This window comes from Sarcophilus harrisii, chromosome 1 (assembly GCF_902635505.1).
Source record: "Sarcophilus harrisii chromosome 1, mSarHar1.11, whole genome shotgun sequence".
Taxonomy (NCBI): Eukaryota; Metazoa; Chordata; class Mammalia; order Dasyuromorphia; family Dasyuridae; genus Sarcophilus; species Sarcophilus harrisii.
In genome coordinates this window covers 191,265,036-191,290,961 of record NC_045426.1, presented here as the reverse complement: position 1 = coordinate 191,290,961, position 25,926 = coordinate 191,265,036, and the positions used below count along the sequence as shown (strand labels likewise).

The following is a 25,926-nucleotide window of genomic DNA, read 5'->3' as shown; positions in this document are numbered from 1 at the left end:
TTATCTGAGAGGCTTTCGCATCAAAACGAGAAGTTTCTTCCGTAGAACTTACTACTACTAATATCAAGTGACTCTATGGTTGCCCTCCCCCATACCATACATTTGAGCAACCAGTTTTCATTAAAGCTTAAAACAAGCAAGAAAGGAAGGAATCGAACCCTCAAAAAGTTGATTTCAAGTCAACCCCATAACCATTATGACTTTCTCCAAAAAATATTAGTAACAACCATTACATAACTTTGCCATAGTTAGATTATAGGTTTGCGCCCTGTATATCTTGCTTAGTGATGGTTTTTTCTCTGGAAACTGAGACCTGCTAGTATTCTAAAGCCAGAGAGAAATCGGGTATTTCTATATGAGAAATGTGAATCCCCTACACAGTGGGGCTACTTGCTAGATCTATAGTATCACACATAATTCAAACCATTGGTGAATAAATTTAGAAAACAAAAAAAAAGTGGCTAATGGATCTGTTAACACAGGTTATAAAGGCCAAAAATAAGTTAAAATAATCTTTGTACCATCCACTTATTGATTAAACTCTATGCTTCCCTATTTCCATAACTTGCTCACATTATTCTCTTTATGCATTCATATTTACCTATCATCTTATCCTGATAGAAAATACTATTCTTCAAAGCCCACTTGAGCCCAGTTCAAATCCCACTTCCTCCATTACCCAAAGAAAGAAGTACTCTCTTCCTCTTCCTACAGCACTCATTGTCTACAATTTCATTTCCATTTCATAAATGAAAAAACAGGTTTATTGAGATGAAATGATTTGCTTTTGGTCACATGGGCATATTAAGTAATTCAATGCACAGGTGAATAAACTTCTGATCTTTAAAAATGAAGAAAAGAGGCTAATAGATTTAACACAGGTGACATAGCAATTACTTCATCTATAAATACACATACACATACTTTTTTTAGGACCCAAATGTTATGGGCCAGAACTTGAGAAAAGATGCTAAGTCACTGGAATTGATAGAGACAATGCTTATGTGCTTAGTTCACACCTTTAGTGTTCACACCTTTAAGAGAGTTCACACATTAGAATTCACACCTTAAGAGAGCATATATAAGGAGGATCCCACTAAAGGACAAGCCCACTAGAGACTTCTGGAGATTCACAAGTCAGAAACCGGCAAGCCTACTCTTTGGGAGGCCGAGTCAGAGTCATTCCATAGTCCACTTTTGTGCTGGCTGGAGGCTTTGGATTCAGAGGGAGCTAGAGACAAAGGACTAGTGGCAAGAGCTTTTGGAACCAAGGAGAGAGATAGGCCTCTAAGAAAGCTAACTGGCCTATTTTGAAGGAGACAATAAAGCATTTGGACTTTAACTCCTGGCTGCATTTGGGGTGATTTTATTGAACTGAAACTAAGGCTGCTTCCAGAAGCCCTCCAAGAAACCTGCTCTCAGAGAACGATTATATTTTAGAGAAGAACATTACACCCAAATCTATGATTTCTTTGGAATAGGGAATTCCTCATATGAAAATTCCATGCATTAATGAAGATGTAACTCACTTGTAACTTAAAAGCTTCAAGCATTTGAGATGCTGAGAAGGTAATTGATTTTTCCAAAGTAACACAGCTGCTATGTGTTAGTATCAAATGTCAGGGCAGCTTGATCCCAAATCAAGACTTTCTGACTGAGATTGGTCCTTTTCTATGATCCCACATTGTATCTCACATATACATGTGCATCCACCTGTAAACACAAACATATATCTATTAAAGACTCCTAGACTGCTAGAATTAGATCAAAATCTAGATGCAGAGAAAGCCACTTTTCTACATGTTATGACACAAACAGCTAGAAAGTTCTTAAGAAGTTCTTCTAGGGGCAGCTAGATGCTACAGTGGATAGAGTACCAGCCCTGAAGGCAGGAGGACCCAACTTCAATTATAGTCTCCCACACTTAACACTTCCTAACTGTGTGATCCTGGGCAAGTCATTTAACCCCAATTACCTCAACAACAACAAAAAGTTCTTTTATATTAAACACTTAACCCTCTATATATGTTCTTGGATAACTCAGGAAGCAAGGTCTTTGTCCTAATACTTAGAAATTCTTGTGAAGTAAAAGTTTTGATCTCTTAGAAATAAAAGACTAAAATAAAAGTTGGGGAAATGTTCTAAGGGTCTTTGAGGTCCCTAACATAAGAAAAGATTATACACTTTTTCCAGTCCTCACGAACTCTCAAAACTCCCCAATATAAGAATTTTGTGCAAGATGTAAAGTAATTTAAGTAGATACTCAAAAGTCTAATGATGATGAATTAACCTCAGATAATAATTCCTAATATCAGCATTCATTCAGTATCCCTTTCCTAACCAGGTCCCACACGCTATAAGAATAGCACAACAGCACCCATTTAGGCAGTCAACTTCCTTGCTGTTCCTGAAGCCTCTGACAAAAAATCCCGTCCCTGTGTTGTTGCCACATTTCTGTTATCCTGCACTCATCCAAGTACTAAAGAACAGAGGTCAGAGAGCCAGTATATGTGGAGGGCTGCTCCAAGACTAAAGCAAAGGAGACTAACATCCAGCTGAGACTAATTTTGTCCTCCTAGAAATCACATAGGGAAGGAAATAAGCCTGATGAAAAGGAAATTCCCTAATCCATACCTGGGGATCTTCTATCAAAGAAAAAGAAATCAAAAAGTGAATGATAAGGGAATATAAAAAGAAAAAAAATACTGAAATTGCCAAAGATCTCAGAAGAAAGAAAACACAATTGAAAACCTTGAGTAAAAACAAATAAATCAAAAGGTAAGATACTAGAATATAAGAGATGTCCTCCAAAACATCTGAGTTCAAATAACTCTAAAGTACTGAAAAACAAATGAAAATTGACCTAATGAAAAAAAGAACTCAAGAGAACATGGAACCACAGCAGAATGTTCTGAATGGTTCAAAAGAGAAATAAAAATTATGAAAGCAGAATTTATGGCTTGCACAGAATTTTTTTTTTAATGGCAGAAAAGAAAAACTGGAGTTCATAAAGATGAGTTTCTCAAAAGAAACAAGAGAGCTATTGATTTAGAATATAAATACTCATGGTCTTTATATAAGCAAAACATATTCATCTGGAAAATGGAATGCTGAGAAATAATTTAGTCAATTAAAAAGCTGGCCTTGAAAGGAGGACAAGTGTTTAATCCAGAGCCATTTAACAGTTTTATTAATTATACAGATAGAAAGACAGAGCTATGCTAGTCAAATGTGTACAAAACTGGTACAAACCTGCCTGCTGAATGATAGCTCTTGACAAGCTAGAGAATTAGCCTATTCTGAATATAAAATAAATGTAAAATCTTGCACTCGGATTTAAAAAAAAAATCAACTTCACAAGTAAGAGATGAAACAGGCATATATAAATAACAGTTGTTCCAAAAAGGGTCTGGGGGTTTTAGTGGACTACAAACTCAATATAAATTCAGGAATGCAATATGAAGTCAGAAATGTGATATGACAGCCAAAAAAGTTCATTGAATCTTGAGCTACATTGAAGAGTATAGTTTTCAGAAATAGGAAGGTGATAGTCCCATTCTTCCCTCATCAGACTTTATTTGGACTACCATATTGAGTTCTGGGTATCATAATTTAAGGAAATTAATAAGCTGGAAAATGTCCAGAAGGTCACCAGGACATTGAAAGGCTCAGGGATTCTGTTTTTGCCTTTCTCCATATTCTTGGTTCTTAGTACAATGTTGACATACATTAAATGTTTAATAAATACTTATGAACTGAAATAAAGGGATTAGTGAAGAAAATGGAGAAGTTTAGCATCAAGAAAAGTCAGCAGAGTCATGAAAGTTGTTTTCAAAAGTATCTGAAAAGTTTTCATGGAGTAGGGAAACAATGAGTGGAAGTTACAAAAAAGTTGCAAATTTATAGTCTGAGTTAGAAAGCAGCTTAATGTTGGGGATGGGGATGAGGGAAGTGGAGGAGGTAAAATAGTAACAATTAAAATAGCTCTAAAACAGAATCTATTATTTCAAAAGATGGTAGGTTCCTTCTCCTGGGAGGTTTTTCAAGCAGAAGTTGTTAACCACTAGTCAACAATGAGATGATTCAGACCAGTTCCAATGGTTTTGTGATGGAGAAAGCCATCTGCATCCAGAGAGAGAACAGTGGGAACTGAATGTAGACCACAACATAGTATTTTCACTCTTTTTGTTGTTTGCTTGCATTTTGTTTTCTTTCTCATTTTTTTCTTTTGGATCTGATTTTTATTGTGCAGCATAATATTTGTGAGAACACATATAGAGGAATTGCACATGTTTAACATACATTGGATCACTTGCCAACTGGAGGAGGGAGGGAAGAGAAGGAAAAAAATTAGAACACAGGGTTTCTAGAGGCGAATGTAGAAAATTATCCATGTATATATTTTGAAAACAAAAAGCTATAATTAAAAAAAAAAGTTAGCCAGTTGCTGGCTATTTTGTGGTGGGTATTCTTTTGGTGTCTAGATTGATCTATGAGGTCCCCAATAATTCTCAGGATTTTTAGTAAAAATCTCAAGCTCAATGCAATGGGAAGAAACAGCTACATGTCATCTAACTTTTAAAAGGGTCATATGATAAATATAACAGCTCATTATTGGGTTATTTCAGTTCTATCTTATTCTCCCTGATCCCATTTGGTTTTTTTGTTTTTTTTTGGAGGGGGGGGGTTAGGCAAAAATACTTACGTGGTTTGCCATTTCTTTTTTCAGCTCATTTTACAGATGAGAAAATTGAGGCAAATAGGATTTTAATTTGGGTCTTCCTGATCATAAACTTGGTATTTTATCCACTGGCTGCCCCCAAAAGTCATAATACTTTTATTTTTCCAATTATTTATTTATTTATTTTTGCTGAGGCAATTGGGGTTAAGTGACTTGTCCAGGGTCAACTAACTAGGAAGAATACTTTCATTTTTAACTAAGTTAATAATTATGTATAAACCTAAAACACATATAAAATTATCACTCATTTTTAAAAAGTTGTGTAGATCTATGGAAAATCCAGAAATGGTGATACTGAGCCCTGAAAACAATGGTTAATAAGCACAAACCAGTATTCAGTTAAGTGCACAAAGAGTAATACTTAGTAATATTTAGGTCTTTGGGACTATACACACAGAAAATGTCACTATCTTTAGCATGATTTTCAAACTAAATAAATCGCACATGAATGGGGTATATTGCTACAAAGTCTGAGAATTTTAAAGCTGAAAAGATCTTTAAAGATCATAAAGTTCATTCATTTATAAAGATTCAGAGACATGGTTTCTTGTACCTGGCAAGGACACCAGGAAACAGTTCTGTTAAATCTTAAAGAGCTATCACCTTTTGCTGGAAAGCTATTAAAACAAAAAAGTGGTCATTAGCACAGCCTTACAAAAAGAAAAAGTCTTTCACTAAATGTCTAAGACTGGCATAAAATTGATCTCCTAAAGTTTGGAAAACCACTGAGGTAATGGGTACTAAATGGACAGTCAGGGATGATTTAGAGTAACCAACAAAGCTAAACTGATGAAAAGTGATACTGTGTAATCCAAAATTCTTTAGTATAATTTGTTAAGATTGGGTTGTGCCCTAAACAATAGAGCAGCAGATCCTGAGCCAATTTCCTTGGCTTTGCCTTTTCTTTTGCTCCAACTAGGCTGAGCCAACATTAAAGCTGGCAACACTATTCTGTTATAAAATCCAAACCATAGATAATCTGTGTGGTTTTAATAGGAAAAAAAAAAAAAAGCAATACTGTAGAAGTGGAGGTTCCAGTTCTACCACTGAGTTCTAATACTGGATAAGTTTCTTAACTCTTTCAGGCCACAATACCTTCATCTGCAAAATAAGAGGATTAAAATAGATGCTCTCTGAGCTTCCTTTTAATTCTAAAAGGATTGTTTTGTAAACATTACAGCAAATTGTTTGCATGCTACCCTATCGATGATAAAAATTAACCCATGGCAAATCTACTTGCTGAGCGGCACAGGGATCAGGAAGATTCATCTTCCTAAGTTTAAATCCAAACTCATACATTTACTGTGTGACCCTAGCCAAGTTACTTTACTTTCTTTTGCCTCACTTTCCTCATCTGTAAAACAAAGTTTAGAAGGAAATGGCAAACAGAAAACCCCAAATGGATCATGAAGAAGTGAACAATATTTCAGAGCTATTTTATCATGATTACTAATAGTGCTTATTAAAATAGAGCACTTTATTCCCTGGACAGTGTTGGAGATACTCTTGACAAATTCTTACCTTGCCTCTCCTTTATATTCCACAGAGATTACCATTATTCCATTATGCCAGCCTTGTATCAAGTTCATAAGCTCATAGATCCTTAGCTGAAAGAGACCTTAGAAACTATCTACTCTAATTCCTCATTTTATAGGTGAGGAAAAATCAGATCAAGGAAATTAAGTGATTTGCCTAAGGCTACAACTCAAATACTTTACCTAATTAACTATATAGTATTGATTTATTTTCCAATTGATATATTTTAGTTTTCTAGAAGGAAATTTGGGAATCATTTTAGTTTTCTATGATACTGGAAATTATAATCTTGAATAATATTTACAACAAATCTTTTAAAGTAAATAAATTTAATTAAAATTAAAAGTTGAGTTATCTTATCTATGCTGAATCTTATTAGGTTCTATTTTAAAAGATGACCCTTACTTTTTAACCTTAACATCACATTCCGATGATGCTCTATGAAGCCTCTATATAATGACAATACTGATTCACACTTCCAAGGAACAAGCCTAGAACAATAAGACTTAGGTCAGTATTCTATCTAAGTCAGTTTGACACCTCCTTTATGCAGACTTCCCAGATTCCCTACCTCTCCTCTATTGATTAGTTATCTCTCATACCCAGAAACATTGACCCTGGGGCAAGCTTTACAAAAGGACAAAATTATAAATATTATATATTAACTTTTTAAGACAAATTCAGTTGAAGGCTGGTATACCAAAGCTGGGTGGGAGTACAATGTATCAGGGGTGTAAGATGTTCACCTCTGATATATTAGCGAGCAGTGAAAGAAATCATCTGGTACTTTTCTATTTTAACTCATTATGCATGCTAATTAGTCAAGCAAGCAAGCAGAAAAGTATTTAAGTACCTGTTATGTGCCAAACACTGTACTAAGTGGTGCTGGGGATATAAGTACAATAATAAAACAATCTCTAAACTTAGGGAGCTAATATTGTCAGGTAAAACAAGTACACATATAAGTAAAAAAAAAAAAAAAAAAAAATAGGTGGAGAGGGAGAGCACTAGCAGTAGGAGAGCTCAGGAAGGTGTCATATAAGCATAACTTTTTGTGTATTTCATAGACTATTTTGGCCAAATAGTGAAGCCTTATGAAACTCCTCCTCAGAATGTTTTTAAATTCATAAAATACATAGGCTTACCTAGGAAATTAATTATATTAAAAGATATCAAAATATAAAGTTGACAGAGCTCAGGTTAAGAACTCCTAATATAGGTAGTTGAGTAGCATCTTTCTTTTTAAAATAGAATTTTATTTCATTTGTTTTTATTTCATCTAAATTTCTTCCAGTATCTTTCCTTCTCCCAGAGAGCCATTCTATATAATCAAGAATATTTTTTAAAGAAAAGGAAAAAGAGGAAGATAAAAAATTCTGCAATATTCACTTTAATTATTTTCTAGTAATTCTTTTCCATTTACATTATTGATATTACTGTATTTTATTTTTTGACTCTTTTTACTTCACTCTGTATCAGTTCATATACATTTTTCCATGCTTCTTTTAATCATTATTTTTGTCATTTTTTTTAATATATTGATATTCCATTACATGTATACACCATAATTTGTTCAGCAATTCCCACCACAAGAACTACTGCTATAAATAGTTTTGTATATCAATGACTTCCATGCCATATATGCCAATCAATGGACATTTTAGTCACTTTACATGCATAATTACAATTTGCTTCCTAAAATGGTTTATATTGATTTACATTTCCACTAACAATGGACTAGAGTGTGCCTATCTTTCCACAACCCCTCCAACAATAACTATGCTCATCCCATGTCCTCCAATTTTCTGGGTGATAATCAGAATACAGAAAAAATGTTTAACCCTGGGTAAACAGGGTTGTGTTGATTTGCATTTCTTTAGATTTGTAATTTAGAACAGTAATGTCAAATACCAATAGGCCCACAATACTCCTGAGGACAACCAGAACCAGATTAAAATAAATTGAGCTAATACTCCAATAAGTTTCTTTTTCCATTTTTCATCTTTGTATCCCTATGGAGTAGTATAGCACATTGTATATGTCATATACTTAATATATAGTTATTGGATTTAATGTTAAATCAACATCCTAATCATCCTGACCAGGCACTTTAGAGTACAGGGGCAAAACTGCAACTCAATTATGGCATTAAGAGTAGAAAAAGAAAGCTCCTAATAGAGAATCACTAATAATGAAAGGAAGTCTAAAGTAGCAATGGAGCCAGTCCTGGGCTCAGAAGTTTTAAGTCCTGTCTTTGACATATACTGTTAAATGATCCCTAGTAACTTACTTAACCTATCAATAATAGAGACAACTCTAAAGATGGAAGTGTAGAATAAATAGATTTCCATTTGTCAAGAGAATTTCCTCAACAGGAATTCTTTCCACAAATGAGATCAGAAGTGTGGTTTTATTCATTAAAAATATTTTCCCCTATAATTACATGCTAAAAATTTTTAACATTCATTGTTTTGTTTTTAAAGTTATGAATTCCAAATTCTATCCCTTCCCACTTCTCTCCTTGCCTGAAACAATAAGTAATCTAATACAGATTATACTGTAATGCCAGAGAAACTGAGACAAGATAGAGATTAGAGAGTATTTAATAATTTATTTAAAAGGGAGAAATTTGCTGGGACCAAATGGATCATGGTTTGGTCCCAGGGCTAAATGAGACTATCATCTCCAAGAATCCAGCAAACAATGTGAATTCTCAATGATATATTGAGAATTCAATCAGAGTCAGGGTGCTGAGAGCAGGAACAGGACTCTGACAGGGTAGGATGAGCCACCAGAGATAGGATGACCTAATGGGGGTGAAGAACACTGGAGATGGGGAGAGGTATCTTGATAAAATGGTATCTAACATTCTAATAGCTTAGGATGGGGAAAGACATTCTGATATTCTAAAACATAAGATCTTTTATCCTATCAAATATTCTGAAAAAGAGGGAGTGGTGGTTTTGCAGGATTGAGCAGACAATTATAAACTAAAGCAGAAAAATTATGGAAATACCAAGGCAGAACTGGGTCAGGGTAATTAGGGAAACTGAGTCAGGACAATAAAAGAGAACTGTGGCATAACAATACATGTGCAATCAAAACATTTCCATATTAGTCATTTTCCACAAAAAGATAAAAAGAGAAGAAAGAAAAAAAAAAAGGGAGGAAGAGGAAGGAAGAAAGAAAAGAAGAGGGGAAATAATGTGCTTCAGTCTATTCAGACAGCATCAGTTCTTCCTCTGGAGGCAGCATCATGAATCCTTCAGGACTGTTTTGGTTCATTGTAACGCTGAGAATAGTTAAGTTACTCACAGTTCTTTCATTTTGTATCAATTTATGTAAGTCTTTCTAGATTTTTCTTTTATCATTTCTTATAGTACAACAATATTCCGTCACAATTATATAATCACAACTTGTTCCCCAATTGATGAGTGTCCCTTCAATTTCTAATTCTTCACCATCACAAAAAAGAGGTGCTATAAATATTTTTGAACAAACAGGTCCCTTTTTCCTTTAAAAAAAAATATCTCTGGGATGCAGAACTAGGTAATATTGGATCAAAGTTTATAATCCTTTGGGCATAGTTCCCAATTACTCTCCAGAATGGTTGGATCAATTCCCATCTCCAACAGTGCATTAATGTCCCAGTTTTTCCATATCCTTTCCAACATTTATAATTTTCCTTTTTTATCATATTAGCCAATTTGATATGTGAGGTGGTACCTCAGAGTTGTTTTCATTTGCATTTCTCCAATCAATAGTGGTTTGGAGCATTTTTTTTTCATATGATTATAGATAACTGATTCTTTTGTCTGAAAACTGTATATTTTGATCATTCATCAATTGGGGAATGATTTATATTCTTGAAAATTTGACTCATTTCTCTATATATTTGAAAAATAGGGCCTTTATCAAATGTTTGCTGTAAAAATTTTGCCAAGTACAAATTTTTAAGAGAAAGAAAGAAAAAGAGAAACAGAGTTAGAGAGAGAGAGAGCACTAAGTGGCGGGGCGGGGGGGGGGGGGGGGGGGGGGGGGGGGGGGGGGGGGGGGGGGGGGGGGGGGGGGGGGGGGGGGGAAACAGAGTCAGTCAGAGTCAGAGAGTCATGATTTTATGGGTGGGATGAAGCAACATGATATAATGAATAGCAGGTCTCAAATCCTAGGAGACCTGGGCAGGTTACTGATCCTGGATAAGTCACTTGACTCCATAAAGCTTTTGCAACCTACATCAGCCTTAGGAGTTCCCTCATCTGGGAGTTCCCCAAGGCAATTAAATCATAGGTTTGGCTCATATGATCAAAAAAATCCGTCTCTGACACTTTATCATGGGGATGGGGGTGGGGGATGGGGGAGTGGAGGGTGTGTCAATGGGTTCTTCTAGGCTGATTGAAATAAAAATTCTGGCAGGTCCTACTAAGCAGGAAAGCTTCTGAAAACAAGCCTATGTAAATATATATGTATGTATAGATAGATCAATAGAAAGATGTATAGATTATCTATTTGTCTGTTTGCTGTCTATATCAATGGCAGGTTTTCATGGATGATTGATCTCTCTGCCTTAAGTAGATAGGGAGGTAGATAAATGTGTAGATTATCTGTCTACTGTTTATATCTATGGCTGTTTTTCAAGGATGATTGGTCTGTCTGCCTCAGGTAGGTAGGTAGGTAGGTAGAGAGACAGACAGATAGATAGATGTGTAGATTGTCTTCTGTCTGTATCTATGGTGTTTTTTCAAAGAGAATTGATCTGTCTGCCTCAAGTGTTTCTTCACTTTTGAGCATCTTATACACTGCTGCCAAAGTAATTCTTAGGAACAGATATGACAAGTGTTATATCTTTGTAGCCTCATGTGACATTCCTACTCTTCTACTTTCTGTGTTGTAACTGAACCTTCTCTGTTCTTCACATATTACCTCCAGGAACAAATGCACAATATTCTGCCATTCAAAGTTCTTCATAACCTAGCCCCCTCCTTATCTTTCCAGTCTTCTTACACCTCACTCCCTGATACATACTTATGGATATTGTGATACCAGCTTCTATGTTGCTCCATACAAAAAGCATTTTTGGCCCAGAGCTTTTTGGCTCTGGGCATTTTCTCTGGCTGATCCCCAAATCTGGAACTCTCGCCCTCCTCCATTCCAACTATAGACCTCTAGGGCTTCTTTTAAGTCTCAACTACAACAGATAGCCATATCTCACCCTTCTTAATTCCTTCAATTAATGATCTCCTATTTATACTGTACATAGCTTGCTTTGTATATATTTATCTATATGTTGTCTTCCCCATTAGGCTGTAAACTACTTAAAGGCAGTATCTTTTCCCTTTTTTTGCATCTCCAGTATGGTGCCTAGCACTTGGCAGGATGAGGAAGGTTTAAGGTCCTGACTGACTCAAATTGAATATAAATAGCAGTCATTTTTGCTTCAGCCAGAAACCCTGAAAGTCTTCCCCTCCCATATTGACTGAGTTGTTTTTTGGTTTGTTTGTGGGTTTGTTTGTTTGTTTGTTTTTTTGATTAGGTTAAAGAGGAGATTCTTGGCCTCAGTTGTCACCTAGCCTTAATCATTGAATGGTGTGACTTCAGTCAAACTGAAACCTGTTGAAGAATTAATGAAATAAATTAATCTCCCACCTCCTTACCTTTGCACTTGCCATCAGCCTACTTAGGTGGAATATTTATTCTCTGCCTCAATGTCTTTTTTCCTCTTAAGACAGTTTAAGCACTGTCTTGGCATGAAACTTTTCCTCATGGAGCCATCTACACCTACAGAGAACACTATGGGAACTGAGTGTGGATCACAACATAAATTCTCACTCTTTTTGTTGTTTGTTGTTCATTTGCATTTTATTTTCTTACTCATTTTCTTTCTTTGTTGATCTGATTTTTCTTGTGCAGCAAGATAATTGTATAATTATGTTTACATATATTGGATTTAACATATATTTTAACATGTATAACATATATTGCATTGCTTGCCACGTAGGGGAAAGGGTGGGGAGAAGGAGGGGAAAATTTGGAACACAAGGCTATGTAAAATGTTGAAAAATTACTTGTATATATGTTTTGAAAATAAAAAGCTTTAATTTAAAAAAAGAAAAAGAAACTATCCTTCATGACATCTCTCCCAAATTACCTTGTATTAACTTCTTAGTATTAATATTTTCATTTATTTATATTATACATATGGTGGGAAAGAGAATAGCTCTTTTTAAAAATTCCTACTCTGTGCCAAGTACTGTGTTAAGTTTTTCACAAATATTATCTCTGCTCTCAACAACCCTTTCAGGTAAGTGAGGAAACTGACACAAAGGTTAGTTAGTGGACTTCCCCAGTGTCATACAGCTAGTGAGAATCTGAAGCTGCATTTGAACTCAAATGTTCCTGATTCTCAGGTCCTGAATGCTATCCACTGAGTCACCTAGCTGCCTCACATATAAATATATTGCTATATGTATTTCTTGTTTTCTTCATTAGATGTAAACTCTTTGCAAGTGGGCATTGTTTTATTCTTTATACCCCATTGTCTCCAGTCCACAGGAAGTCCTTCATAATGCTTGTTAATTGACTGATAGACTAGCCAAATTAATTAGGCTCAGAAAGGCTCATTAGCAGGTTGGTTGGGTAACAAAGAATTTTTCAAGCACCACAACTCTCAAAGACTACAGACTAAGTCTAGGAATTATCCAGTGACATCACTTTAGAATAGGGTTTTATTGTATATTTCATACCTTTCTGGACACGTAATTGTTTAAAAGCTGAAAAAAAAATTGAAGATGATCTATGCTCAAGCTATGGAGAGGCAGAGAGTTGAGATTAAAACCCAAGTCTCCTGCTTTCTAGTCCAAAGCATCTGCCACTATAACATTTGAGTATTCTAGTGTTTTTAAAACCACTTTTAGTTTCATTACCTCATCTGATTCTCTGAACTGCTCTGTAAAGTAGGTACGGCTACAATTATTATTCAACAGATGGGCAAACTGAGAATGTAAGAAAGTTATTAAAGATCCCAAAGTATGCTGATGTACGGACTAGTATTAAAACTCAGGTTTCCTTTTACTCTCCCACAGCAGGACATTGAGCAGCTGGGGTTCCTTGTGTCTTTCTCCATTTCCATTCTGCTTGCTTGGTACAGTTTCAATGTTTTGCATCAGGTTAGAAAAACTTCCAAGTGGGACACACCACTCTGCTGGAGATAAAGGAAGGGAAGGGAAAAAAGGTATACTGAATGACCTCTATGGTACCCCCCAGTTTTGAATCTCAGTGGAAAAAAAGACAATCAAGTTGTGAAATTTAAATGCCGTGTGTGTGTGTGTGTGTGTGTGTGTGTGTGTGTGTGTTAGAGTGTCCAATGGCTGAAGAACTGAAAACTGACTATGAGAAGAACCTAATACTAATTTGTTTGTCTTCCTTGAATGGGAAAATTGTTAATTAGAGAACAAGAAGGGGAAATGGACATAATGCTTCATGTGACAATAAGACTTCAAAAGGACAAAATCTATATAGAATATGCAGCTCTTAAAACAACAAAAAAAAATGAATAAGCGGGCATTAGATGGCATGATGGATTCAGCACTATTTTTAGAATCAGGGATATGAGTTCAAGTTTTACTTCTAATTATTTGTGATAACCCTAACCCTAATGATGCTATATGAAGTGATAATCTTCTAGTTTTGATTTCCTTATCTATAAAATGAGATTGATAACTGCCTACAATATGGAGTTATAGGAGGATGAAATGAGATAACATATGTAAAGTGCTCTGCAAACCTAAAAGCACTATGTATATGTTGGCTGTTATTAAGTGTGTATGTGAGAATAGGAAAGAGGTGATTTGAATGATGGCTTGATACATGATCATACTATTCTTCCACACAGGTCTGCACTGAAGAAAAGGAAGGGAATTAGGAAAAGATCCAGTACTTGTACACTAATCATCATGGAATTAAAATCCATTTTCCAGGGGGAAGGGGCTAGGAGTAAGCAAGAAGGATGAAAGTATGTGGGGGATGCTTCAGCAATACTGGTCTATTTGTTCCCCTAAAAAACGAACACTTACTCCATCATCCAGCTCTGTAACAGCTCCTAAGTATCAATCAGGGCCCCAGGTGGGGCAAGATGGCAGCTGAGGTTACGCCCAGAGAGCCTTTAGAAATTCGATAGTAAGATATGATCAATCAGCCAAAAGGCAATCGGATGGAAGAAGGAGATTACACAATCAATCCACAAAAAGGCAAAAGGGGATTGCAATTAGGAAAAACAGAGTTGTATGCAGTAGAGACTACTGAGATATCCCCTGGAGAAGTGAAATCTGTTCCTGTCCAGCCCATGGATCCCTTGCCTCCAGGCACAGTAGGCTTGACCATTTCACCTCTGGAGAGTGCTTACAAAACAGTGGCCATCCACACACTGATGTGGGAAACTGGGGAATCTGTAGCTAATATCCCAGTCACTAACACAGGTAGACAACCTGTGATTTATCAACCAGGGGAAGTAGTAGCATCAGGCTTACTACTACATACCCCTAATAGACAATCTGATGACAGCGCAAATTTAGGGTTAGGGTTGTTGCTCATTGTGTCTACAGTTAACATAATCACAATAAAAATAAAGAACCCAATGATTGAGTAAAGAGTCCCTGCCCTACCTCCATCTCCTATTTATCTCCATTGAATTGTTTCTCAAGGCCCCCAAATGTACCTACCTCATGAAACAAACCTTTTTCACCTATGACAGGCCACATAGGCCTTTCTTTTCCTAAATTCCTACACTAATACTATATTAAACAATGGTTCAACATTTAATTGTTTTATGTATGTTACTTCTGTCATCACAAACAGAATGTAAGCTACTTGAGTTGAGGAACTATAGATGACATACTTATCTGTATCCTCACAGCATTTTGCACCTTGTAAGTATCCAGTAAACAACCCACAGCATCTTGCACCTTTAAGGCATCCAAGAACAATGGCATGAAAAACTGGATATGAGCTATAAAAAACAACAAAAATGGCAACCTTTCATAACTGTATTTCTTCATCACTCCCCTCATAATCACCCTTATCAGCATCACAACCCTGACTATCCTCATACAAGCATGATGTATGGGATGCCTATGAGGCATCAATGAAGGACTGACAAACTGCCCAAATAGCATTTTTTTTCTTGATACATTGTCTTTATGAATATCTTTAATCACAAGAAACAAAATGCTCGAATTCGAAGTAAAAAGTAGAAATCTAAATATTAGTTTCCTTATTAATATAGTATATGCTCAGATATTTTCCAATATATCCCAAATTATAAAATGTGTAATTCCTAGGAGCTTCAAAGCTACAATAAATACTATCAAATACTCAGCTAATCCCTTAGAGTTTCCAAAAAGCACACAAAGATAGTTTGTGGGTGGGAATTCACCCTTCAAAAATCCTATGTAGGGAAATAGTTTAGATATAAATTGTATTTGTTTTCTGCCAACACACAAAACAGCTAAACTATAGATAAATAACTAGAGATTCACTGTCAAAGTGAAGAAGAAAAATAAGACAACACTCTTAAAGACAATCTGAATAGTCAGATACTAGTCAATAAGATAACGGAAAGTAATGTAGACCAGAGTCTAAATGATTTGAGCAATTCTTTTACTTTGGAAGTATGTTAAAGATCTGGCCTGGTTAAAGCTTCTCTAATTCTCGGAAAGTGTGAAAAGAGACACCTCCTCAAAAAGATTCTAAAGGAGTGAAAATACAATTTAAATGTAATATTGTATTATCTTATGTCCATAAATAATCAATTTAAGACTGCCATAAACAACGTATGAAGTATAATCAGAGAAGAATATTTTGTCTTAAGTCATTTCTTAAATATTTCTTGGAGCAGCTAAGTAGCACAGTAGATAGCGCACCAACCCTGAAGTCAAGAGGACCCGAGTTCAAAATCTGACCTCAAATCAAACACCTACCACTTCCTAGCTGTTTGGCCCTGGGCAAGTAACAACTCCAATTGCCTCTGCAAATAAATAAATAAATAAAAATCCAAGTAAAAAGTTTCTTTAATTTTAAAGTCCTACTGATTAGCTAGGAAAAGGGGTGGGATGGGGGAAGAGAACAGGACGAACATTTATTAAGTGCCTACGGTATGCTAAGTACTATGCTAATAGCTTTACAAATGTTATCTCATTTGATCTAACTCAACTTACAATTAGAACAGCGAGGATGGTTTGATTGCAATGAAGGATGCATTAAAATAAGAATGACATCCTGGAGAATACTCCCTTTAACTCTTGCAATGGTTTTATTAAACATTATTTCCAACAATTCGGTTAACTAATTTTCTGCAATCTATCTGTAAGGTCTTTCCAAAGAAACAGGAAAAGGATTATTGGATATTTGCAGTTCTTTGAGCCAAACTACAATACAAATAGGGCTTGACATCACATCTTGTTAAATGGGAAGTATAAAATGACTCCTCTTTCCCCTACTATACCTAGATTCCTGTTGGTCTCAGAACCTTTCTCCCCCACTTTGCCATTTTAATGCATTCAGGTGTTCCCACTTCCCCGTCAAAGAGACAAATATTGATAAAATCAACGCTATGACGTGGAACTTGAGTCAAAGTGCCATCTCATCGTTAATAGTCTTCTATTTTCAACCCTTTGAAAGAATAACATTGAAATGTGAAGTTTCACTTATCTTTGAAACTTCTGAAACAAGCAGTAAGTCCGGGCACACAACAGTAGGCACTTAACCATACTCAACCAACTTTGATCACATGTATGTAATTAGGGGAGGGGGGGATGAACTGAGCCTTAATTTTGAAATTGCATTTCAGCAGTCCTGTTTCCATCACTGGATACACTCAAGAGGCTTCAAGGGAACAAGTGTTTCAATAAAGACTACTGTGGGATTATAGATTTGGAGCTAAAAGGGGACCTTGGAGCCTCGTTAGTCCAACTCCCTTCATTATATAAAAGTGAATGATTTAACATCCAAAGTCACAAAATAAATGAGCAGAACGGACTTCTAACTTAAAATCCAGTCTCTTTCCAGAATAAAAGAAATTAAAGGAACCTGAACACAACTTTCTAAATAAAGTCTATAGCAACAACTCCGGGTTCAGGGGGAAAAGGTGGCAGATGCTAGCTCTAGAATTATTACCCCTTAGCACTAGAGTCCAGTAAAGAGTCCCCTCTTTCTAAGCCTATCCCCATTACCGCCTTCCCGGCAGGAGAGGACCGCCCCCAGCCGTAGAGTCCACGCCCCCAGCCGTAGAGTCCACGCCCCCAGCTGTAGAGTCCACGCCCCCAGCCGTAGAGTCCACGCCCTCAGAGTCCACGCCCTTGAGCTATATAGAGACTGAGCTTTGGAAAGAGTTCACCCACTAGCCTTACATGAAAGATCGGGAGTTCGTAACCTTAAAGGGGCAAATTCCTTACTTGACCACCACCCAACCCTCCCTTTACTTCTCCCGTCCCCTGACTCAACCCTGGTTCCTCACGTCCCAAAAGTCCACACAGAAGTTCAGGAATTCCACTGAGAAGGGGAAAAAAACACCAACCACTACCGGCAACCCCCGCTTTCACTCCCTGACTGGGAGGGGCCCCCGGTTCCAGGTAACCAGAGCCTAAAACAGTCACCCAATTAGGATAAGAGCTACTAGCCGGGCTAACCAATCGCAGCCGACCGGCCAAATCGTCCATGCGTGACGTCAGAAATAATTAAGGAGTCCGCGTCATCTCTACGTCAGTCCTTCGGCTCCCTGGCACCCAGTCTCCGAAGCGAAACTGAGGCCGCTGGAGGCTCCGCCCCACTCCGGGTGGATCGCGGCCAATGGAGGAGGGCCTTGAAGTAAAAGAGCCAATGATAGGAGGCAGGAGGTGGTGACCGGACCGGGGGGGGCGGAAAGGAGTGGAGGGGGGCGGGACGTGGCGGCAGCGGGGCAGCGGGAGGGTTTAGTTGCGCTCAGTATATGACAGTACGTCAGCAACGGGATGGCCGTAGCTGTGGTGGCGGCTGCAGGAGCCGGAGCAGCTGCGGCCGCAGTGGAGGCAACAGTAGCAGCAGCAGCAGCGGCACCCGGGGGAGTTTAAGATGGCGGCGGGGGGGCCGGCGGCAGCGGGTCTGCGGGAGGAGCGGCGCTACGGTTTATCGTGCGGGAGGCTCGGCCAGGACAATATCACCGTGTTGCATGTGAAGCTCACGGAGACGGCGATCCGGGCGCTGGAAACGTACCAGACCCATAAGGTGAGAGTCCGAGCCGGGGCTGGGCTGGGCTGCGGAGCGGAGCAGAGTGGAGCGGGCGCTCCGTAGCGGGGCTGCGCCGCGCGCTCCTGCCCGCTCTCGTTCCGTCCCGTCCCATCCCGTCCTGTCCCGGAGAGGCAGTCACAGGGCAGGAGGGCAGGCGCCTCCTCAGCCCGGGAGGATTCCGTCCTTCTCCCGGGGCCGTTCTCTCTGCTTCAGCTCCGGGAGCCGGCGGGCGGCGTCGCTCCCAGACGTCTCTTCTTCGGCTGGCAGCCGGGTGGCGGGCAGGGAGGCTCCCCGAGTTCCAGCGGGGTTCGGAGAGTGGCCGGCCGGCCGCACCTTCTCCCCTGCCGCCGGTATCGGGGGCAGCCCCTAAGGGAAGGAGGCTCGTCCTGAGCGCCGCTCCTTGGGAGCGCACCAGAGAAACGCCCGGGACGGAGCCCGGCCGGGACTGCGGACGGAGGCGACAGCGGGAGCAGGGACAGAAGCTTGAGCCCAGACAAACGTTTGGCGACAGCTGTCGGAGGGTACACAGCCCTCGATGGGAGGGCAGTGAAATGCACACAGAAACCCCATTAGGGGGTAAAAAGAAGACGATTCAAAGGGACCCACCAAGTGGAGGCAGAATGAATGACACATGGATACCCATTCCTGTGGCAGAAAAGCGGAGGGGCAGAGTGTGGGCTGAAGGTGAGGCAGAGATAGGACGCCCTGGCCGGGGACATGTGCAGACGGGAGCATGAATAGGATTCAGACACAATAGAAGGTACATAGGTACACATCACAGAGACACCCCCAGGAGGAAAACACGTACGCGAGCCGTACAATGCAAGGGAGGAACTCCTGAATTCACAACATTTAGAAGAGACAGAGTTGCAGAGGGACTCTGACACAGAGGAGTCTGAAAGCAGAATAGATATTCAGACATTGGAGAAGAGCCCCCGGCATGCCCGAGACAGATTAATATCGAGAGGGGTGCCCAGGTCAGTGAGGACTGGCTCACAAAGTTAGCCAGAAGGATCCTAAAAGAAAGGTGAAAAAAGAATGCCTAAGAGAAACAGGCCAGATGGGGAGGCAGGAGAGGTAAGGAAACAGACTTGCAGTGGACGACACCGCCTTGCAGATGCGATGAGAATGAGTTTGGGTAAAGAAAAAGTGGAAATGTTGGGAAAGAGTGGATTTGTGGACAAAAATGGTGTCATGGGAGTGACCGTGTGGGCATGTAGAAGTGGGAGAGAAAGGCCAACTCGAGACAGACAGGTGTGGTCAACATAAAAAAGACAGTTTCACAAGGAGGGAGAGATGTGCTCCCTGAAAGAGACAGATTAGTGAAGGGAAAGAGGCTGGAGACGGGGTGACACAGACTGACATATTCTCTTACTGAGAACAATCCTGACGTACTGGAAGAGATGTGCTGTTCAGAGGGTAGCAGGATGATTAAGTGATTCAGAATCTATACTGCCCTGCACCACCTCTGAGGGTCAGGGAAAGGAGACCCATTTGTTTTCCCTACTTTTCTTGTCTAGCAGTCACTTATGTCTCCCTACTTTCCATGTTTGGCTAGTATGGGGTTAAGATCAAGCAGATCCTTACCCCCAGTTTTCAGCTCTGGGCGTGGATAGCAGGAAAAAGTGTATCTTCCATCATCCTTGCTGAGAAAGGAAGGAAATCTCCAATCACTCCCCTCCACAGTGGCTTTATGGTGTTGGTTAGTTGAGTCTTTGGATCATTCCGGGGATTAATATTAGCAGTGTTACTTTTGGGCTTTTTCCATAAAGTTACTTTCCTCTTTCATCTGCAGACTACTGGGATATTTGTTATTCTTTGTGTAGGGACGGATTGAGGTGTTAAGGAAAAATTGGTTTTATCTTGTCCCTTTTATTTCTCTGTGCATGGCAGCCTGGTTGGATCGGTTAGATATAAGATCCCTTTTTCCCTCATCTACTAGGCTGGAGAAAAACTGTTCCTAGTACTGTGCATAGTTCCTGGGTGCAGGAGGAGGGGGAGGGGAATGGAATGGAAGGGAGGGGAGGGGGAGGAAACCTGCTGACTTGGCATTTGCCACAGGACAAGGCCCAGCTCTGAGCTTAACCAATTCCTATCCCAAGGCCAGACCCACAGCTTATGCTGTCAATACAGCACCAACAGAACTTTTTAACATGCTTGGCAAAGCCATGAGTCAGGGTGAGGCTGCTAGGCACTATAGATCAGGAAGTGAGAAGAGTTTCAAGAGGTAGGGGAACTGTCAGAAACTAGGGAGCTGCCACATAAACTTTTTAGAGCAGCTAATGGGAGGTTGGTTATTTCCCAGTGCAACCTTTCCATCTGCAATGTCTGACAAATCAGACACAAAGACAGAATCAGACATAAATTGGTCTTAGAACTGACTCTGCATTAGTGCTTTTTTCTTCCTGACCAATATTTTGATTCTAGTCAGCCAAATGACTGGTAGGGAAGAAGCAGCAATAATCCCCACCAGTAACCCCCCAAAAGTATACTGATCTGTAGAAATATACCAGTCTGGTTTTCTTTTCACCCTGGACCCTTGTCAGAATAAATTATAAAAACTTTAAACTGCAGCTATAATCGGGAAATGTAAATATGTATCTGAATGTTCTGCAAAGGTTTAGGCCTTTGCTTAGAGAAAGATTTGCTTGGGTTTCTCATATAAAATTTCCCTCACCCTTCCTGTGCTCTTCATTGTTAAAGAGATTGGTGCCAGAACAGCAAGCATCCCCCAAGTGACTTCAGGCTGGGCAAGGTTAAAACTATTACTTCTCCTAGTCTGAAGACTTTAAAGAGACAATACTTTCTAAGAGCCAGAAATCTCAATATTACAATTAATAGAACTTTCCCAAATTTTTAAGCTTGTTCTTTGTCCATTTGAATTACTTTTACAAGATAATCCTTCTGGCTTGAAAATTGTGAAGATTTGAGAGAGATTTAAGAGCTTTGGGGAGCTGAGAAGTAGAAGAAATAAAAAGTTCCTAGCAGTAGTTGAGTGAACCTAAAAGAACTATGCAACACAAATAGTTCATGAAAACTTTGCTTTAATTAAAATTCTAAAATCTCAAATCACAATTCCTTAGTGCTTCAGAAGACATCCCAAACTAACTGATTTTAGTTATCTTATGCCCTTTTTATTCAAAAGAGGGATAATGCCGCATAATTTTCAAATGTTTATTCCTATGTAGTGTGACTTTTAAGTAAGTATTATAAAAATTAAGTCTGAGTAAAAGCTGCAATGAGAGATTTGTTTTATAAGAAATTTTCCAGTCAATTTGAATCTGGAAACAGTTTGAAACAGGTTATATGTGTAAGTATATTAACTTAAAAGGTTTTCATGACTTGCATTAAGAACCAAACATGTTTGAGCAGAGGAATATCATGGATAATTTGCTGACATTGGCAAAGCTGCCTTCTAAACTGCAGGTATATGTAAGCTGGATAAGAAAAAGAGCAAATGAGACATGAAACTTAAAAAAAAAAAATTGCTGTCTGAATGTGCCAGTATTTGGGGAAAAACACATTTTAATTTCATCAGTTTTTCCTGACTACATCCCCAGGAGCAGTATTGAATTTTAGTTAAATGCTTTGCCAGTTCCATTGGTAATCACTTTGCAGTTTGAGTACCTAAAATTGAAGATATAAAATCTTGTATAAATTTTACTTTCACCGTCTAATCGGTCAAATATTGTCTCTTGGAAATTTTAAAGGCATTTGAAACTCAATGAATAAATGAAGTATTTATGAAGGTCTTACTATTTATAAAGTATTATCATTAATATGTCCACTTCCTGTTAATTATAGTATTTATATTTAAAATCTTTTATACGTAAGCTTTCTAAGCTATTGTGTGTGTATGTGTTTCTGGGTGAAAATTAATGTCTAGGAAGGAAGATTATCACATTCATTAATTAGTATTCCATTAACATGTTCTTTTGTAAAATCTAACAATTTTACATTTAAACAAAACTCTTGTTTTTATTAGTATCTGGTAGTAAATAATGCACAAATTCAATATAAGCACTTAAAAATTCATATTTAGGTTTTGCTCAGCATTAGGATTTAAATCAATATTTAAGTACTAATTCTTATTACCACAGCAGAAATTCTCAGAACTCATTTGTGCAATATGTCTTGCTCATAGTAGGGGCTTAATACATGTTTGAATTGAACTCTACTTCTCAATAGAATCATTAATAAAGTCATCTTTCTCCTATGAGTCATATAGACTCCAAATCCTAGATTAAATAAAGTAAAAATACTCATGGGTGACACCTTCCCTCCAACAGGTTTCCAAATTTGGATTAATGGTTATTTAAGTATTCTGGTTAAGATAATCTCACCTTCTATCAGAAAGTTCTGGTCCCCCTAAATGTGCTAGCCCCTTCATTCTGAGATTTCTTTTAATTTATCTTCTATATATCTTGTTTACAGTTATTTGCATAATTGAGTTCCTTGTGGAAAGAGTATATTGCCTTTCTTTGTATATAATACTATGCTAGGCACATAGTAGGATTAAATAAATTTGATAAATGCTTCTTGATTTGACTTAAAAGATCTGTTAATTGTCTTCCCTTGCTCCCATCTATGTTATGTATAAAATTTTAAATTTAAAATAATTTAAAATGCAAACCTTGATCTCAAGTTTTTTGACAGGTAAAATTTCATAAGTAGTGAGCTCATAGAAAGAGATCATTCATTGTTAGCCAAATTTGAAAGGTGATAACAAAGGACATTGTTCTAAAAAGCAATCTCTCAATTATCTGAAAAGTTAAAAGAACCTGGAAAGTGAAATAGATATGTTCCTATATTATTCATATATATATATATATATGTGTGTGTGTGTGTGTGTGTGTATATATATATTATATATATGTATATACTCATAAGATTAGAAGGACATTGCAATAACCAGACCCTTCTTACTTTATAAAGATTAAAACCTGTCCATTTCTTAGTTTTGGATATATTTTGGATATATTTGAAAACGGGGTTAAAAAAAAAAAGTTGTCTCTGAAAGGAGATAGTATCCCAAGTGATAATACATTTTAAATGAGCTAATCTTTTTTTCATTTTTTGTGCATGTTTTTTGAAAAGTTCATACCTGACTAAATTATTTTTGTCTTAATTTCACCTAATCTCTTTGAATTAATTTTTTTTTTAATTTTTAAAAAGCAGATAGCATTGTAGCACAGTTCTAACTGGTTTTTCACGTCAAAATTACTGTTGGGAAATATGTAGCATGATCCAGGCCAGAGTTACATGGGAAGGCTGTAGCTCTCTATTTTGCTTGGCTCTGGAGTTATTGCTATCAATGGGCTAAGTTAAACCTTCAGGAAGAACTGGTTCTAAGGATTCCACTGACAGCAACCTGGAAAGTACATACCTGGAACCCAGTCTAGAAAATCTATGGTTGACCTTTAAGTGTGAGGTAAAGGGGGGTTGGGGAGGGGAAGCACCTTAAATAAGTCTATAAATGATTTAAAGCTTTGTGTCAAAATTCAGGAATTTAAACCCAGAAGTAATTGACTGCTCCTGTTTGAATATAGAACATTTGGCCAGTATTTTTAAAACAAGAAGTTTGTTCTATTGGTACTGAGAGTAATTAAATTATTAATATAGACAAATAGGGTCATGCTTCAGCTTTCTAATAAAGAGAATGTCTGTTGTCAAACCATAAATGATCTCTCGATGACTGAAAGCAAATCTATAGATCTTGATTCTAGATTTTTAACAATCCTTCCAGTGTTAAAGCTCAGTGACATACACTAATTTTTTGCAACTAAGTTCCAGGATGATTAAACAAGTGGTTTGTTTGGGTAGAGGTTTGAAAAGTGTTATTTTTTTTCCATCAAAAAATGAGAATGTGAATTTAAGAAATTATTATTTCTTAGACTGAAAAGAAACCTTAAATGTAGGGGCTATTTTTTGATTTAGTCTTAGATTTTAAGGTATATTTTTAAGTCCTTTTTAGTCTTCTCTGCATGACTATATTCTTAAAGACTTTGCAAGATTTTTGGTAATTAAAAAAAATTTATTTTTACTTGGAGTTAAGATAGCTTGTCATTCATGACTATCAAAGTATCACTACTATGATATACTATGCCACCCTTTTTTACTTTTTTGAAACTCCATTTTTAAGTCTAATGATTAAATGAAAAAAGAAGTCATTTGAGTTTTAATTTGACTCTCCATCTGTTCTCCCATATCTTTTGATGTCTTATTTTCCTTTAGTTTCAGAATTTTTTAAAGAAGTTTAAAAATACACATATTATTTGAGTACATAAAGCTTTTATTATACCTTTTTTAAAAGTTATAAAGGTCTAGTTTTCAATACTTGGTTCATGGTCTTTTGAGGTATTCTGCTAGAGAATTTTTCTACTAACTAATGAATCTTATTTACTATATAATTTGATATCTGTCAAATAGTTTGACAATAGAAAATCAATGTAAAACCAATCCATTAAATTAAATTTTCCTTAAAGATTTTCCTCACTTTAGGCTCTAAATATTTTTCTGGATAAGATGTTTTTACAAGAATGCTTTTTTAAAAATGTTTTGTTTTTTTTTTATTTTTTCTACTGATGTTGCTTGTCGGCATTTTGTCCTGCTTCCTTGAAGAAATGGCTAAAATCTTATCTTCTATCTGAAGTCTTTCACTACCCCTTACTTCAAATGACTTCTCTCTGTTGATTATTTCCTATATTTATCCTGTGTGCAGCTTTTTTGTACATAGCTATTTGCACATTGTCTTCCCTATTAGATTGGCAGTGCCTCCAGAGTAGGGCTTTGGTGTAGTACTTGTCACATAGTAGGCACTTAGTGAATGTTGAATGACTGAGTGACCTTGGAACATGTATTGTAAAATGATAGTTGAGTAATAAATACTTCTTGCTGCAATGAAATATTAATAAGAAGGTATTGTATCATATATCTTGGAAGAAAATAAAAATGTTAATAGAATCATAAATGCATTTTTTGAAAAAGAAAATTTATTTGTTGAAAGGCTCTTGGGTATCAGAATTGTGCAGTAGATTGTTTATGGTTTTAATAGTATGGGAACTGTTTGTGGTTTTTAACCAGGAATATAGACCTTTTTCTCCCTGGACTGTTTATTTGATGTGTTTTTTGAAAGCTGATTTATATGGAGTATGCCTTCTATGTTTTCAGTATAAAAAAAACAACAATATGCTCTCATAAGCCTACATATATATAGAGAGAGAGAGAGAGAGATAGAAAGAACTTTGGAAGTTACTTATAACCTTGTGAACCAAAGTGCTGATAGGTTAAATAATTTGCCCAAGGTCATACATAGTAATGTCACAGAACCAGGAATTGATTTTTACAAGGGTCTCTTCTGTCAGATTCAGCCTTCTTTCTACAGTATCATTTTA

General features: G+C 37.4%; 1 protein-coding gene and 1 long non-coding RNA gene across 4 annotated transcripts in view; one reads left to right on the top strand and one right to left on the bottom strand.

Annotated features, from left to right (window-relative positions):
* LOC116423470 overlaps nucleotides 1-18,181 on the bottom strand; it is a 68,252-nt gene extending 50,071 nt beyond the window's left edge. The window contains exon 1 of one of the 3 annotated variants that reach the window (XR_004234085.1): nucleotides 17,956-18,181. This is a non-coding gene — a long non-coding RNA (uncharacterized LOC116423470). Of the gene's footprint in view, nucleotides 1-1,529; nucleotides 1,842-15,167; nucleotides 16,165-17,955 lie in introns of those variants that run through there. The other 2 variants (XR_004234087.1, XR_004234086.1) reach the window with 2 other exon arrangements.
* Nucleotides 18,182-18,233: 52 nt separating this feature from the next.
* The window catches only part of ELL2 (elongation factor for RNA polymerase II 2), an 82,212-nt gene continuing 74,519 nt past the window's right edge, over nucleotides 18,234-25,926 (top strand). The window contains exon 1 of the mRNA XM_031967874.1: nucleotides 18,234-18,529. Within this exon, the coding sequence (XP_031823734.1) occupies nucleotides 18,377-18,529 (153 nt within the window). The 5' untranslated portion in view covers nucleotides 18,234-18,376. The remainder of the gene's footprint in view (nucleotides 18,530-25,926) is intronic.